Source organism: Gorilla gorilla, chromosome 20 (assembly GCF_029281585.2).
Source record: "Gorilla gorilla gorilla isolate KB3781 chromosome 20, NHGRI_mGorGor1-v2.1_pri, whole genome shotgun sequence".
NCBI lineage: Eukaryota > Metazoa > Chordata > Mammalia > Primates > Hominidae > Gorilla > Gorilla gorilla.
The window spans coordinates 25,636,970-25,649,189 of record NC_073244.2 but is presented as its reverse complement, the minus strand read 5'-3'; the positions used below and the strand labels follow the sequence as shown (position 1 = coordinate 25,649,189).

At 55.1% G+C, this 12,220-nt stretch overlaps 2 protein-coding genes across 9 annotated transcripts; one reads left to right on the top strand and one right to left on the bottom strand.

Moving 5' to 3' along the window:
• Positions 1-781: 781 nt before the first annotated feature.
• NR2C2AP (nuclear receptor 2C2 associated protein) lies at positions 782-3,120 on the top strand. Of its 2 annotated transcripts, XM_055372244.2 has the most exons (6): positions 782-1,467; positions 1,609-1,699; positions 1,915-2,020; positions 2,092-2,159; positions 2,446-2,562; positions 2,930-3,120. In XM_055372244.2, the coding sequence occupies exons 1-6, from the start codon at positions 1,430-1,432 to the stop codon at positions 3,017-3,019; spliced, it is 510 nt and encodes a 169-aa protein (XP_055228219.1). In that variant the 5' UTR covers positions 782-1,429; the 3' UTR covers positions 3,020-3,120. The 2 variants fall into 2 exon arrangements, with proteins under 2 accessions (XP_055228219.1, XP_063557897.1); XM_063701827.1 differs by lacking the exon at positions 2,930-3,120 and having other exon boundaries at positions 2,446-2,584.
• Positions 2,624-12,220, bottom strand: RFXANK (regulatory factor X associated ankyrin containing protein). Of its 7 annotated transcripts, none has more exons than XM_055372241.2 (10): positions 11,788-12,220; positions 11,374-11,514; positions 10,350-10,544; positions 7,431-7,511; positions 7,226-7,291; positions 6,856-6,956; positions 6,247-6,372; positions 5,753-5,819; positions 5,242-5,322; positions 2,624-2,844 (listed from the first exon to the last, which is right to left on the bottom strand). In XM_055372241.2, the coding sequence occupies exons 3-10, from the start codon at positions 10,534-10,536 to the stop codon at positions 2,774-2,776; spliced, it is 780 nt and encodes a 259-aa protein (XP_055228216.1). In that variant the 5' UTR covers positions 10,537-10,544; positions 11,374-11,514; positions 11,788-12,220; the 3' UTR covers positions 2,624-2,773. The 7 variants fall into 7 exon arrangements, with proteins under 7 accessions (XP_055228216.1, XP_055228215.1, XP_055228217.1 ...); XM_055372240.2 differs by having other exon boundaries at positions 7,431-7,514; positions 11,788-11,943; XM_055372242.2 differs by lacking the exon at positions 7,226-7,291 and having other exon boundaries at positions 7,431-7,514; positions 11,788-12,206.

Below are 12,220 nucleotides of genomic sequence, written 5' to 3'. Positions count from 1 at the left end.
CCTCTGTCCCAACAAGAACAAAAGGGGTTGATGAGGACTTCAGATACTCCCAACATCGTGGCCTTTTCCACAACTCTGCCTTTGGCCTCCGGGAGGCAGTGAAGTTCAGGGATTCCCAGGCTGCATTTAGTGGTTAGGGTAGAGTAGGTTAGAGTAGGTTAGGGTAGCCGTTAGGGTAGAGTAGGTTAGAGTAGGAAGAAAGACATTGTCATAGGAAGTCTCTCTGGCCGGGCGCGGTGGCTTACGCCTGTAATCCCAGCACTTTGGGAGGCTGAGGTGGGCGGATCACTTGAGCCCAGGAGTTCGAGACCAATCTGGGCAACATGGCGAAACCTCATCTCTACCAAAAAACAAACAAACAAACAAAATAGCCTGCCGTGGTGGCGCGCGCCTACTAGTTCCAACTATTCCGTAAGCTGAGGTAGGAGGATTGCTGGAGCCTGGGAGGCAGAGGTCGCAGAGAGCCGCGATCGCACCATTGTACTCCAGCCTGGGCGACAGTGAGACCCCACTTCAAAAAAAAAAAAAAAAAAAAAGGCCGGGCGCGGTGGCTCAAGCCTGTAATCCCAGCACTTTGGAAGCCCCGGCGGGTGGATCACGAGGTCAGGAGATCAAGACCATTCTGGCTAACACGGTGAAACCCCGTCTCTACTAAATATACGAAAAATTAGCCGGGCGTGGTGGCGGGCGCCTGTATTCCCAGTTACTTGGGAGGCTGAGGCAGGAGAACGGCGTGAACCCAGGGGGCGGAGCTTGCAGTGAGCGGAGATCGCGCCACTGCACTCCAGCCTGGGCGACAGTGAGACTCCGCCTCAAAAAAAAAAAAAAAAAAAGGAAGTCTTTCGGATTCCAAAATCAGTCAAAATCAGCGCTCTACACCTTCGGGCGCCGAGGGACAGCGCCCCGTGCGCGCAGCCAGCCTTTTCCCTACAGCTTCAACGGAACCAAGGTAAATTCAATCATTGAACCCGGGCCCTTTAAGAAGCGAGCATGAAGGGGCGGGGTCGAACCAAGCCCCACCTCTGGAGCGTCCGCGGTCGGCGCCTGAATTACAACACGCATGCGCCAAGCCCACGCGGTTCCGGGTCCCAAGATTTGGCTCCAAGAGCTATTCGCAGAGAAACAGCCTCGCACAAAAAGCCACCGCCCCCGAAACCCGCGGGAAATCTGTTTCCCGTGAGAGGCCTGGCCTCCGGGCATTGGCGGTTTCCCTGATCCTCTCTCCCAAATTTTCCGGCAGGGGATTGATCGAGGCGACATTTAGGACTGGGGTGGGCGAGGGAGTGGCGGTTCTCGTCCCAAGTTACAGGTGAGGACGTGCAGGCCAAGGCGTAGGCAAGATCGCGCCGCCCTGTAGCTTGAGGCGGCGCCGGGATTCGAACCAAGGCTGTGCCCAATCCTAAGCCCTGCGAGGTCTTGTGGAACCGACATGACCCACTCTTTGGTTTGTCCAGAGACAGTGAGCAGGTAAGACTCTGTGGGGACAGGCAGTGGCGAGGCCCTAAGCCTGGGGTCGAGCCCTCAGTGGACAGATCTGGGGGTCAGGCCCTCCGCGGAACTGAGAGCTGGTCTCAGCCCCTCTCTTCGCCTTGATCCTGGTGCCTCCAGGGTGAGTTCAGTGCTAAATCGCAACACTCGGCAGTTTGGAAAAAAACATCTTTTCGACCAGGATGAGGAGACATGTTGGAACTCAGACCAGGTGAGGCGCCTCCCTCGACCCTCCATCTCTAGGGTGATTCAGATTCAGATCTCATGCCTTGAGAACGTCAGGGGGCCCTCATGGGTGGCCAGGAAAGGAACATGTGCCGAATTTCCTTCTTCCTCTCCACTCCAAGAACTATGTGAATGAGACAGGCATAGCAGGGCTCTGTGCCTGCAGTGAGCTTGCGCCTCAGTTTCCCTATCTGCTTCCAGGGCCCCTCCCAGTGGGTGACGCTGGAGTTTCCCCAGCTCATCCGTGTCTCCCAGCTGCAGATCCAGTTTCAGGGTGGCTTCTCCAGTCGCCGGGGCTGCCTGGAAGGTACTAGAAGGCCCTGGGTGGCAGGGGTTCCAGGGGTCACCCCAGACACTCATTGCCTTTCTCTGCTGAAGGTTCACAGGGCACTCAGGCTCTCCGCAAGATTGTAGATTTCTACCCTGAGGACAACAACTCGCTTCAGATATCCTGCCCCTGCTTCTGGGGTGGGTGGTCTGTGCCTCTGGAAGCTTTGGACTCACCCAAACCTGAATGGGAACCCTGATGTGTGATCTTGAACACGTGACCTCTAGGACTCCATCACTTTTTCTGTAAAATGGTGCTGATGACCACCTGTTCTGTGTGAGAGGCTTAGAGGGACCTGCAGCTTCCCCAGGTTGCCCACATCGGTGGAGTGTGAGCTGGGTCTGGAAGGGGTGGGGGCCTGCGGGTGGGAAACCAGAAATCACCAGTTTCCCTTGACTGCCCACGCTCACACTTTCCCCATACCAGCTGCTGAAGTGGACCGGCTGAAGGTGACGTTTGAGGATGCCACTGACTTTTTTGGCCGTGTGGTCATCTACCACCTGCGGGTGCTTGGGGAGAAGGTGTGAGACCTCTAGGGGCTGTCTCCTCCAGGAAGCCCTCCGGGAAGCACAGCAAAGTCCCTCATTCTGCACAGAAGGTTTATTGGTTCCTCTTGGGAAGGGTCCCCTCCCACCACCTGTCCAGGAGCTGCCTTTGAAGCCAGTTCTGGGTTTCCCCAGCTCTGGCTGACCATTTTGTTCCCTGAGTGTCTGAGTCCTCGGCAGGCGGCCTTCACTCAGGGTCAGCGGGCACCAGGTTGCTCTGGAAGAGCTTGAGGATGTGGTTCTCGATCACCTGTTGCACTGAGATGGGGCAGGGAAAAGGTGGGCTGTGAGCTTGAATCGGGAGGGGGGTGGAGGCACAGGCCAACCTGCGCTCTCCCCTTAGGGGACAAACAGGGACCCTTGCAGAGACCTGCATTACAGAGCAAAGCTGGGAGAACCGAGGCCTCATCCCAGGAACCTCAACTTCCCCTAAGTTTGTAAAAATGCACTTTTGTAGCTTTTCAGAATTAATATAAGAATATTTCCTACCAAGCAAAATGTGTGAATTGTGACTTTTATGAAAAGATGAGCCTGCGCATGGTGGCTCACACCTATAATCCCAGCACTTTGGGAGGTCCAGTGGGGAGGACTGCTTGAGCTCAGGAATTTGAGGCCAGCTTGGGCAACAGAGCAAAACACTGTCTCTACCAAAAAAATTTAAAAATTAGGCTGGGCTTGGTGGCTCACACCTGTAATCCTAGCACTTTGGGAGGCCAAGGTAGGTGGATCACTTGAAGTCAGGAAAGGCCAGCCTGGCCAACATGATGAAACCCCATCTCTACTAAAACTACAAAAATTAGCCAGGTGCAGCCGGGTGTGGTGGCTCATGCCTGTAATCCCAGCACTTTGGGAAGCTGAGGCGGGTGGATCACCTGAGGTCGGGAGTTTGAGACCACCTGACCAACATGGAGAAACCCTGACTCTACTAAAAATACAAAAAATTAGCTGGGCATGGTGGTGCATGCCTGTAATCCCAGCTACTTGGGAGGCTGAGGCAGGAGAATTGCTTGAACCTGGGAGGCAGAAGTTGCAGTGAGCCGAGATCACGCCATAGCACTCCAGCCTGGGCAACGAGAGCAAAACTCCATCTCAAAAAAAAAAAAAAAAATTAGCTGGGTGTGGTGGCAGGCACTTGTAATCCCAGCTATTCAGGAGGCTGAGGCAGGATAATTGTTTGCCTGGGAGGCAGAGGTTGCAGTGAGCCGAGATTGTGCCACTGCACTCCAGCCTGGGTGACAGAGCGAGACTCTGTTTCAAAAAATAAATAAAAAAGATTTTAAAAATTAGCTGGGGAGAGTGGCACATGCCTGTAGTCCCAGCTACTCAGGAGGCTGGGGTAGAAGGATCACTTGAGCCCAGGAGTTTGAGACCAGCCTGGGCAACATAGCGAGACCCTGTCTCTTCTAAAAAAACAACAACACAGCCAGGCGTGGTGGCTCACACCTGTAATCCCAGCACTTTGGGAGGCCGACACAGGCGGATCACAAGGTCAGGAGTTCAAGACCAGCCTGACCAATATGGTGAAACCCCGTCTCTACTAAAAATATAAAAATTAGCCGGGCATCATGGCGTGCACCTGTGGTCCCAGCTACTCAGGAGGCTGAGGCAGGAGAATCGCTTGAACCTGGGAGGTGGAAGTTGCAGTGAGCCGAGGTCGCGCCATTGCACTCCAGCCTGGGTGACAGCGCGAGACTCCATGTCCAAAAAAAAGCAACAACAAAAAATTAGCCAGACATGGTGATGAATGCCTGTCATCCCAGCTACTCGGGAGGCTGTGGTGGGAGGATCACTTGAGCCTGGGAGATGGAGGCTGCAGTAAGCTGTGCCTGCACCACTTCATTCCAGCCTGGGTGATAGAGCAAGACTTTCTGCCTCGAACAAAAAAACAAACCCCCCGAAAACATGAGGAGGGATGAGGAATGATTTCTGTCCCAAACACAGTAAAACTCTGAAGGAAGGAGGGGGATATTTCCTAAGCCCCCCATCTCTACCATGACCCCAGGGGGTCGGTTCAATTGGGATCTCCCCATTTTATGGATGGGGAAGTTGGGGTCCCATTGTGACAGAGAAAATGGAGTCAAACTGGGGTCTGCCTATGGCCCCTGTTCAAACCCACTGCCCGCCACGGAGAGGGATGGCCTCCGTGGCTCTGTGCACTGTGGCCTGGCCGCCTACCCCTTGGTGTCCTCACTGCCAGGCCTCCGCAGGGGCCACTCCTCCCACCTGGATGCCATTCTCCCTCCCTTCAGGTCCCCCAGAATCCTTCCCTGACCTCCCCATCCCAGGGCTGGGCCCATCTCACTTCTTGGGGTCTCAACCTTAAGACACCTTCCTCCAGGAAGCCTCTCTGACTTCTGTTGGCCACTTTGGGGCTCTTTGATGAGAGGCCCCTCTTTCGGCCTCTCATGCCTATGTGTCCCCCATCATGGCCACAGCCACTGACACCCATTGTCCTCCCTATCCCAGCACATGTGGAGCCCCAGGAGCCAGGACTGGGATGTTCCCAGGCGGGATACACAGCAGTGCTTAACACCTGTCAACACAAACACTCTCGCTGCCGGCGTATGACCACTGAAGGGGTGTCCCATGTACCCCTTTATGGTCACCCTGCCTACGGAAGGGACCCCACCCCTGCTCTGTGTGTCTCAGGCTGACCTTTCCGGTATCCCAGGGCCACGGCAAGGTCCATCGGGGTGTAGCCAGAGTCGGCTTCGGTGGTGAGGTCAGCGCCTCGGGCTGCAAAGGAGAGGGGAGGGCGCTGGAGGGTGGGGCCTGGGAGCCCAGAATGGGGTCTGGGGACCTGGGAGATCCCATGGCACCCCTCATTCCCCACAGTGCAGCCGTGGGTCTACCCGTTGCCCATGTGGCCTTTGACAAGAGTCCAACCTCTGCTATCTCGGTCTCCACTGAAGAATGTGGCTGAAGGGTCTCCGAACCGTGGAGGATGGAGGTGCTTAGCCTCTTGGCCAGATCCTAAACCCAGACCCCGACTCCCGTGTGGTCCTACCACCTCCTGCCCTCTGTTCCACCCTCCGAGAAGAGCAGGCAGGGACTATCTGCTCCAAGAACTCTTCAAGCAACGCTTGGGCGTCTCCCTGCCCTCAGGATTCCCGCAGGGCCCGCTGGAGTGCTGGGGCCCCCAGGGCCAGTCCCGACTCCCACTCACCCAGCAAGGCCTCAACGCATTTCACGTGGTTCCCACGCACGGCGTACAGCAGTGGCGTCCCTCCATTCTGTCGTGGGTAGGGGCAGGAGAAACCAAAGGTTTACCTCTTCCTCATTCTCAAAATGCCTTGTACTCTCTGGCCTCCAGTTGAATGTGGTTCCTCCTCCTGCTCATCACTGGGCCCATCTCACTTTCTGGGGTCTCAAGCTTAGACACCTTCCTCCAGGAAGACCTCTCTGACTTCCCTTGCCCACATGGGGCTCTTGCAGCCACCTGTGCATCTGCCATCGCAGTGCAGTTCACTGCATCTCAGCTGCCTGTTTCCATGTCTGCCTTCCCTGCATGGGGAGCTCTGCTCTGTGAGGCTGGGAATGGGGCTGTCTCGTGTTCTCGGCACCCAGAGCAGGCCTGCACCTTTCAGGTACTCTGTGAACATTTGAGGCAGGAATGAAGGCCAGGAGGCTGAGAGGTCCTGGGGATGGGCAGTCCCTCACCCAATCATAGATGTTGATGTCCACGTCACGCTCCAGCAGCAGCCCCACAATGTCTGTGTAGCCGCCTGTGCTGGCCAGCGACAGGGCGCTCTCTCGCTCTTTTGCCAGGATGTGGGGGTCGGCACCCTGCAGGGAGAAGAAGGGACAGTGGTAGGATGGATTGGGGCATAACCAGGAATCCTGGGGTACCCACAGCAGCCGCATCTTTTTTTTTTTTTTGGAGATGGAGTCTTGCTCTGTTGCCCAGGCTGGAGTGCAATGGCGCAATCTCGGCTCACTGCTACCTCCGCCTCCCAGGTTCCCACAGTTCTCCCACCTCAGCCTCCAGAGTACCTGGGATTACAGGCGCCCACCATGACGCCTGGCTAATTTTTGTATTTTTTTAGTGAGACAGGGTTTCACCCATGTTGGCCGGGCTGGTCTTGAACTCCTGACCTCAAGTGATCCACCCGTCTCGGCCTCCCAAAGTGCTGGGATTACAGGCATGAGCCACTGCACCCAGCCAGCAGCCGCATCTCAAAGACAAGGCGCCAGCAGACACAGCCAAAACCCCAGCCCACCCTAAGGCCCCCGGGAACCCCCCAGCTGCCCAGCTGGGCTGGGACGCACCCACTCCAGCAGGAAGCGAACGGTCTCAATCTCTCCAAAGGCCGAGGCCCAGATGAGGGGGGTGAAGCCGCGCTCGTCTGGCTTGTTGACGAGGTTGTCACCTGGCAGGAGGAGGCGGGCAATACCACCAGGCTGCACCCCTTTCCCCTATCCCCAGTGCTGCCAAATGGGGACGAGGTGGGGGGCTGGGGTTAGACAGGGGAATGAGGGGGAGCGTATGTTGATGGACATACATGGACACAGTCACACACACAGTTAGATATAATCACACACGTGGACACTCACAGGTCACGTCATGAGTGGGTATGGACACCCATATGCACACACCAGCCAGGTGCAGACATGCCAGCACATGTGTGTGGACACGCACCTTTCCGCAAATGCTCCTTCAGCTGGTCCAGCTCCCCCTGTGCTGCGAGCTGGTGGATGGACAGGGCTGGGGCAGGACAGAGGCAGAGTCCTCACTCATCCCCTTGCTTCTCTGTGCCTCAGTTTACCCTCTGTCCACGATTGCTCCTCACAGGCCCTCCCACCCTCCTACTCCTCTCCTTGTTGGGGACCGTGGGCCCACTCACAGTCTAGGGTGGCCGGCAGAGCTGACACCTCGTTCCCTCGCTGCCGGTTGGTGAGAGTGGTGGAGTGCTTCAGGGAGCTGCCTGCTGGGAAACAGACAACAGGCGTCAGTTTCCCCTCAGTAGATGTCTCTGAGGCTTCAGGACAGAAGCCCATCTGTTTTTTGTTGTTGTTGTTGTTGTTGTTGTTTGAGATGGAGTCTCCATCTGTCCCCCAGGCTGGAGTACAGTGGCGTGATCTCGGCTCACTGCAACCTCTGCCTCCTGGGTTCAAGCGATTCTTGTGCCTCAGCCTCCCGAGTAGCTGGGATCATAGGCGCCCACCACCACACCTGGCTAATTTTTGTATTTTAAGTAGAGACGGGGTTTTGCTATGTTGGCCAGGCGAATTTCAAACTCCTGACCTCAAATCATCCACCTGCCTCAGCCTCCCAAAGTGCTGGGATTATAGGCATGAGCCACCACACCCAGCTGTTGGGGTTTTTTTTTTTTTTTTTTTTTGAGACAGAGTCTTGCTCTGTTGTCCAGGCTGGAATGCGGTGGTGTGATCACAGTTCACTTCAGCCTCAACCTCCTGGGCTCAAGCCAACCTCCCACCTCAGCCTCCTGAGCAGCTGAAACTACAGGTGCCACCATACCCAGCAAATTAAAATATATATATATTTTGGTAGAGATGGAGTCTTGCTCTGTCGCCCAGGCTGGTCTCAAACTCCTGGGCTCAAGCAATTCTCCTGCCTCGGCCTCCCAAAGTGCTGGGATTACAGGCATGAGCTGCCATGCTACTGCCTTCTGTATCTCCCTGGGGTCTTGGAGCTACCAAAGGCAGTGCCTGGGACTCCACCATTCACTCACTCTACTCTCTTGAATACCCAGGGTGCATCTTTCTCCTCCCTGCCTGGCAATGTTCTGAGCAAACAAGACATAGTTTTTGCCCTCTAGGGAGTCTGGGGTCAAGTAGGTGCATCAGACATAGAGAAATAATAAAAAACTTCAAGTTGAAATAAGTGTTCAAAAGAACTTAAGGCCGGGCACGGTGGCTCACGCCTGTAATCCCAGCACTTTGGGAGGCTGAGGTGGGTGGATCACCTGAGGTCAGGAGTTTGAGACCAGCCTGACTAACATGGTGAAATTCCATCTCTACTAAAAACACAACATCAGCCATGCATGGTGGCAGATGCCTGTAATCCCAGCTACTCAGGAGGCTGAGGCAGGAGAATCGCTTGAACCCAGGAGGTGGAGGTTGCAGTGAGAGAGATCATGCCACTGCACTCCAGCCTAGGCAACAAGAGCGAGACTCCATCTCAAAAAAAAAAAAAAAAAAAAAAAATTTAAAAGCATGAGAATGAAAAGAACGGAGCACAAGGAATAAGTCCTTCTTAGACAAGGTGGTAACAGGAGGGCCTCCCCGAGGTGACACCACCGAGATCTTAGGAAGTTAAAGAAATCCGCTACAGGGACTGGGCGTGGTGGCTCACGTCAGTAATCCCAGCACTTTGGGAAGCTGAGGCAGGCGATCGCCTGAGGTCGGAAGTTCGAGACCAGCCTGGGCAACATGGCAAAACTCCGTCTCTACTAAAAACACAAAAATTAGCTGGATGTGGTGGTGCATGCCAGCTACTTGGGAGACTGAGGCAGGAGAATCGCCTTAACCCAGGAGAGGGAGTTGCAGTGAGTCAAGATAGTGCCACTGCACTCCACCCTGGACAACAGAGCAAGATTCCGTCTCAAGAAGAGAGGGGATCCGGGAGGCGTCTCGAGAGTGGGGAGAGGGGAAAGGAGGGGAGGGGAGGCAAGGGGAGGGGAGGCAGCCTGGGCAACAAAAGCAAACCTCCGTTTAAAAAAAAAAACAAAACGGACTGTAGTCCCAGCTACTCGGGAGGCTGAAGCAGGAGAATGGCGTGAACCCGGGAGGTGGAGCTTGCAGTGAGCCAAGATTGCGCCACTGCACTCCAGCCTGGGCGACAGAACGAGACTCCATCTCAAAAAAAAAAAAAAGAAAGAAAGAAAAAAAAAAAACAGAGGCGGGAAGGGAGGGAGGGGAGGGGAGTCAGCTATAGGAAGAAGTGTAGGAAGAGCATTCCAGACAGGAGTGGCAGCAACAAAGGTCGTGGGAGGGAACTAAATTAGGCATATTCTTGGACTCCAATCAAAAATAAATCCTCAGTTCCTCAGTAAGTAAAACAGGATGACCATCTGACCCAGTAATTTCACTCCTAGCTATCTACCCTCAAAGAGTTAAAAACAGGTGTGAAGGGCCGGGCACTGTGGCTCACACCTGTAATCCCAGCACTTTCGGAAGTGGAGGCCTGCACATCACTTGAGCCCAGGAGGTGGAGACCAGCCTCTCAAAAAAAAAAAAAAAAAATTAGCCAGGTGTGGTTGCATGCCTATAGTCCCAGCTCCTAAGGAGGCTGAGTGATGGCTTGAGCCCAGGAAGTTGAGGCTGCAGTGAACTATGATTGCATCACTGCACTCCAGCCTTAGTAACAGAGCAAGACCCTGTATCAAAAAACAAAAACAGGCCGGGCACAGTGGCTCACGCCTGTAATCCCAGCACTTCGGGAGGCCGAGGTGGGCGGATCACCTGAGGTCAGGAGTTCAAGACCAGCCTGGCCAACATGGTGAAACCCCGTCTCTACTAAAAATACCAAAAAAATTAGCTGGGTATAGTGGCAGAAGCCTGTAATCCCAGCTACTCAGGAGGCTGAGACAGGAGAATCAGTTGAACCCAGGAGGCGGAGGTTGCAGTGAGCTGAGATCACGCCATTGCACTCCAGCATGGGCAACAAGAGCAAAACTCCATCTCAAAAAACAACAAAACAAAACAAAACAAAAACGAAAGCAAGACAAAGGTTCCATCTGGGGCCTGACATTCCATCATCATGGAATCCCAGAGGGCCAATCCCAGAGGAGGTATCCTACCCTGTGGAGAGGAAACACTGGCATCCGGTTCAGGATTCACAGGCTCAGGGGTGCAGGGAAAGAGACTGAGGACCACAGTGTCTGAGCCATCTGCAGCCTCCTCTCCGGGGTCTTCAGGGTCCCCAAGTTCTGAGGCAGGGGTCTGCTGGGTCAGGATGAGGTCCTCTGCAGGCTGGGTAAGCTCCATGGGGAAAGCTGGCAGAGGTGTCAGAAGGGGAGAGATGACAATAATTATCAACAGTTGTAATAAAGTAGGCACCGACTGCATACCTAGCCTTGCACTGTGAGGGTGGGTAAACTGAGGTCCAGGTTAATTACCAGAGCCAGGGAAATGAAAACCAGAGTCCAACTGCTTTCGAGGTCTACCGTTCCCCACCACCAAAGCACCTACAATGTGCAATGTTTAAAAGCCTGGGCTCTGGCCGGGCACAGTGGCTCACGGCTGTAATCCCAGCACTTTGGGAGGCCGAGGAGGGTGGATCATGAGGTCAGGAGTTCGAGACCAGCTTGGCCACCATGGTGAAACCCCATCTGTACTAAAAATACAAAAATTAGCCAAGCGCGGTGGCGGGCGCCTGTGATCCCAGCTACTCGGGAGGCTGGGGCAGAATTGCTTGAACCCGGGAGGTGGAGGTTGCAGTGAGCAGAGATCGCACCACTGCACTGTAGCTTGGGCGACAGAGCAAGACTCCGTCTCAAAAAAAAAAAAAAAGAAAGGGAAAAAAAGCCGGGGCTCTGGGGTCAGCTGTCTGGGTTCGAATCCCTCAATTTATAGGCCGTGAGAACTTGGGCACGTGACTTAACCTTTGAGCCTCAGTTTCCTCCACGACAAAATGTGGAAATGAGACCTACAACGAATTATGTCTGTACATAGCTTATCGGGGAGTCTGCTAAGGGTGGAGCTCAATAAATATTCGCTATGGTTGTTGGGAGGGGCTCCCCATAATGAGTGACGGCTCGACAAAGGTGCGATTGGTCCCAGTCCCACCCGAGCCTCCTAAATCGATCCAGGAGGTCCACTCACCTCCCCACGAGCCTCCTCTGTCCCCCCGCGCCGAAAGCCCAGTTCTCTCAAAACTTGGGGGCCCAAGTCACAAACTTTTCTCTTCCAATGGATATAGCAGGAGGCAAGCTGGAGACTGGACCCTCAGCGCTCTGGCTTCCTCTGCCGGGACAGAAAGCAACTTGATACTCGACCGCTACCCCCACCCCAGAGCTCCCCCACTGCGCGTGCGCACCCCCGCCCCCCAAAAGTGAGGAAGGGCCCGGGCAGTAAGTGCTGCCTCTGGCCCTTTAAGACTTAGGGGAGGCGTGGGTTCCGCTGGGGCCCTGGGAGGGCAGTTGCGCCTGCGCCTTCTTTTCCCCTCCTCACCGACTAGGAGGGAATGGGCGGGGCCTAAAGGGCTCTGAGAATTTCACTACGCCGGCGCCCGCTCACCTTTACCCTGCCCACAGATTTTTCCAGAGGCAGCCAATCGGCTCCGGCTTCGGGTAGATGGGCGGGGCTATCTCAATAAGAAGAAGTAGGGGAAGTACGCGGGGCGTCTGGAACTTAAAGGGGCAGCGTCCCTTTGCCGTCCCGTTCCACAACAAGGTCCCTTCTGCGGTCTCAAAGGCTTATAAGCAAGGGCGGGGGCAGAGGGCTGAAGAAGGGAGTTTATGCGGCCCGAGTGGGTAATGCGTGGAGGACTCCCCCAACTCGTCTCTCAAGGAAAAGGGGGTTCAGAAAGGGAGAGAGTTCTTCCCCCTCTCCTGCCTGGGTGTCGCTCCACCAGCCTCCGGGCCGTCGCGCCCCCTCCTCATTGCGCCAATCCCGGGTGTGCCTCCTTCCCTCCGTCTCACACAGCCCCTTTCCTGTCCGCAAAGACTGA

Excerpts from the sequence above, each read along its gene's own strand:
- RFXANK (XM_055372240.2), bottom strand. The coding sequence starts at position 10,536 with ATGGAGCTTACCCAGCCTGCAGAGGACCTCATCCTGACCCAGCAGACC. Across the intron at positions 7,292-7,430 it reads TCTGCCGGCCACCCTAGACT|CCCTGTCCATCCACCAGCTC; the intron begins GTGAGTGGGCCC and ends GTCCTGCCCCAG. Across the intron at positions 5,323-5,752 it reads ATGCGTTGAGGCCTTGCTGG|CCCGAGGCGCTGACCTCACC; the intron begins GTGAGTGGGAGT and ends TCTCCTTTGCAG.
- NR2C2AP (XM_055372244.2), top strand. The coding sequence starts at position 1,430 with ATGACCCACTCTTTGGTTTGTCCAGAGACAGTGAGCAG. Across the intron at positions 1,700-1,914 it reads CATGTTGGAACTCAGACCAG|GGCCCCTCCCAGTGGGTGAC; the intron begins GTGAGGCGCCTC and ends ATCTGCTTCCAG. Across the intron at positions 2,563-2,929 it reads TGCGGGTGCTTGGGGAGAAG|GGGACAAACAGGGACCCTTG; the intron begins GTGTGAGACCTC and ends CTCTCCCCTTAG.